General features: G+C 50.0%; 1 protein-coding gene across 1 annotated transcript; it reads right to left on the bottom strand.

Moving 5' to 3' along the window:
* Positions 1-441: 441 nt before the first annotated feature.
* LOC101977114 (olfactory receptor 10H2) lies at positions 442-1,551 on the bottom strand. Its single transcript, XM_005333048.3, has one exon. The coding sequence runs from the start codon at positions 1,549-1,551 to the stop codon at positions 601-603; it is 951 nt and encodes a 316-aa protein (XP_005333105.2). The 3' UTR covers positions 442-600.
* Positions 1,552-2,048: the final 497 nt, after the last annotated feature.

Below are 2,048 nucleotides of genomic sequence, written 5' to 3'. Positions count from 1 at the left end.
CTAAAATCATTTGTGGTACAGATTGCCTAATTCCAAATGTACTAAAACCATTGAAATATGCACTTTAGGACTGGGGATGTGGCTCAAGCGGTAGTGCGCTCGCCTGGCATGCGTGCGGCCCGGGTTCGATCCTCAGCATCACCTACCAACAAAGATGTTGTGTCCGCTGAGAACTAAAGAATAATTTTTTTTAAAAAAGAAAGAAATATGCACTTTAATGGATAAACTGTATGGAATTTGAATGATATCCTGATAAATCTTTCACGTCTCAATAAAAGCAAAACTAATATAAGAACTCATAAAGATGAAGAAAAGTTTTAAATATTTATTGAGCAACACCTATGTGATATACACAATTCTTTACAGCAGTCTTAAAAAGTACATATATATTATTATTGTTGTGTGTGTGTGTGTGTGTGTGTGTGTGTATGTGTGTGTGTGTGGTGCTGGGGTTGAACCCAGGGCCTTGTGCATGTGAGGCAAGCACTCTACCAACTGAGCTACATCCCCAGCCCCAAGGTACGTCTTATTAACTCCATTTATAGATAAGGGCATGATCCTCTTTGTACTGAATTCTCCCAACACTTCCACACTGGCTACTCAGGTGCTTGAGGAATAAAATTTCCTGAGGAAGGTCTTCTTCATGGCGTTCTTCAGCTCCTTGTTCCTTAAGCTAAAGATGATGGGGCTGAGAAAGGGTGTGAGGACCGTGTAGGTGGTGGCCATGAGGGTGTCGCCTTCCTGAGAGTGGGGGCCCTTGGGCTTGAGGTAGATGACAGAGGCAAAGCCGTAGTGCACGATGACCACAATAAGGTGGGAGGCACAGGTGGAGAAGGCCTTGTGCCGCCCCTCTGCAGATGGTATCCTCAGGATGGCAGCCACGATGAAGGCGTAGGAGAGGAGGATGAGGAGGAAGCAGCCCAGCAGGGCCGTGATGCACACCAGGCCCACACCAAGGGCAGTAGTTGGTACGTTATTCCCACAGGCCAGCTTCAACAGGGGTGGCACGTGGCATAAGAAATGCTGGATCTCATTGGGTCCACAGAAAGTGAGGTGGAAAATAGATGTTGTCACCACCAGCCCCACCGCCAAGCCACCAGCCCAGGACCAGGCCACCAGGCAGGCACAACCACGGGGGCTCATGAGCACGTTGTAGCGCAGCGGGTGGCAGATGGCCACGTAGCGGTCATAGCCCATGACGGTGAGCAGCAAGGAGTGGGTGAAGCCAAATGTGAAGGAGAAGAACATCTGGCTGGCACAGGCGACAAAGGCGATGGAGCGGTGGGCGGACAGCAGGTCAGCCAGCATGCGGGGGATGATGGCCAAGGTGTAGAGGATCTCGGAGATGGAGAGGGCGCACAGGAAGAGGTACATGGGGGTGTGGAGGCTGCGCTCGCCCCAGATGGTGGCCATGATGAGCAGGTTGCCCAGCAGCGTGAAGAGGTACATGAGCAGGAAGAGCAGGAAGAAGACAGGCAGAAGCTGCTGCGGGAAGGTGGAGAAGCCGATGAGGATGAACTCAGACGCCCAGGTGTAGTTTAGCCCCGGCATTGTGGTTGCACCTGGGGGAGGGGAGAGGGAAGAAAAACCCGTGGATAGGAGCACAGGGTCTCTAACGGGTCCTACCTGGGGAGAATTCCTGAAGAGGGTAATTCACCCATGCAAGCCAGTTAGTCATCATTTTTTAAATGTGTTGAGGCTTAAGTACGATTATACATCTTGCCAGGGGCAGTGGGGCACACCTGTAATCCCAGCAGCTCCGGAGGCTGAGACAGGAGGATCTTGAGTTCAAAGCCAGCCTCAGCAATTTAGCGAGGCCCTAAGCAACTCAGTGAGACTCTGTCTCTAAATCAAATACAAAATAGAGCTGGGGATGTGGCACAGTGGTCAAGTGCCCCTGAGTTCAATCTCCCGTACTGTCCTCGCAAAAAAAGATCATACATACATTGCTTGTACAGGTCCTAGTAAGGATTCAACACATAAGAACTGCTACTGATAATAATCATTATACTATTATTACTATGTTAGCCTCGTACACTCCTATCCCA

The sequence above is a fragment of the Ictidomys tridecemlineatus genome, chromosome 2 (assembly GCF_052094955.1).
Source record: "Ictidomys tridecemlineatus isolate mIctTri1 chromosome 2, mIctTri1.hap1, whole genome shotgun sequence".
Lineage (NCBI taxonomy): Eukaryota > Metazoa > Chordata > Mammalia > Rodentia > Sciuridae > Ictidomys > Ictidomys tridecemlineatus.
This window is presented reverse-complemented; position numbering and strand designations above follow the sequence as displayed.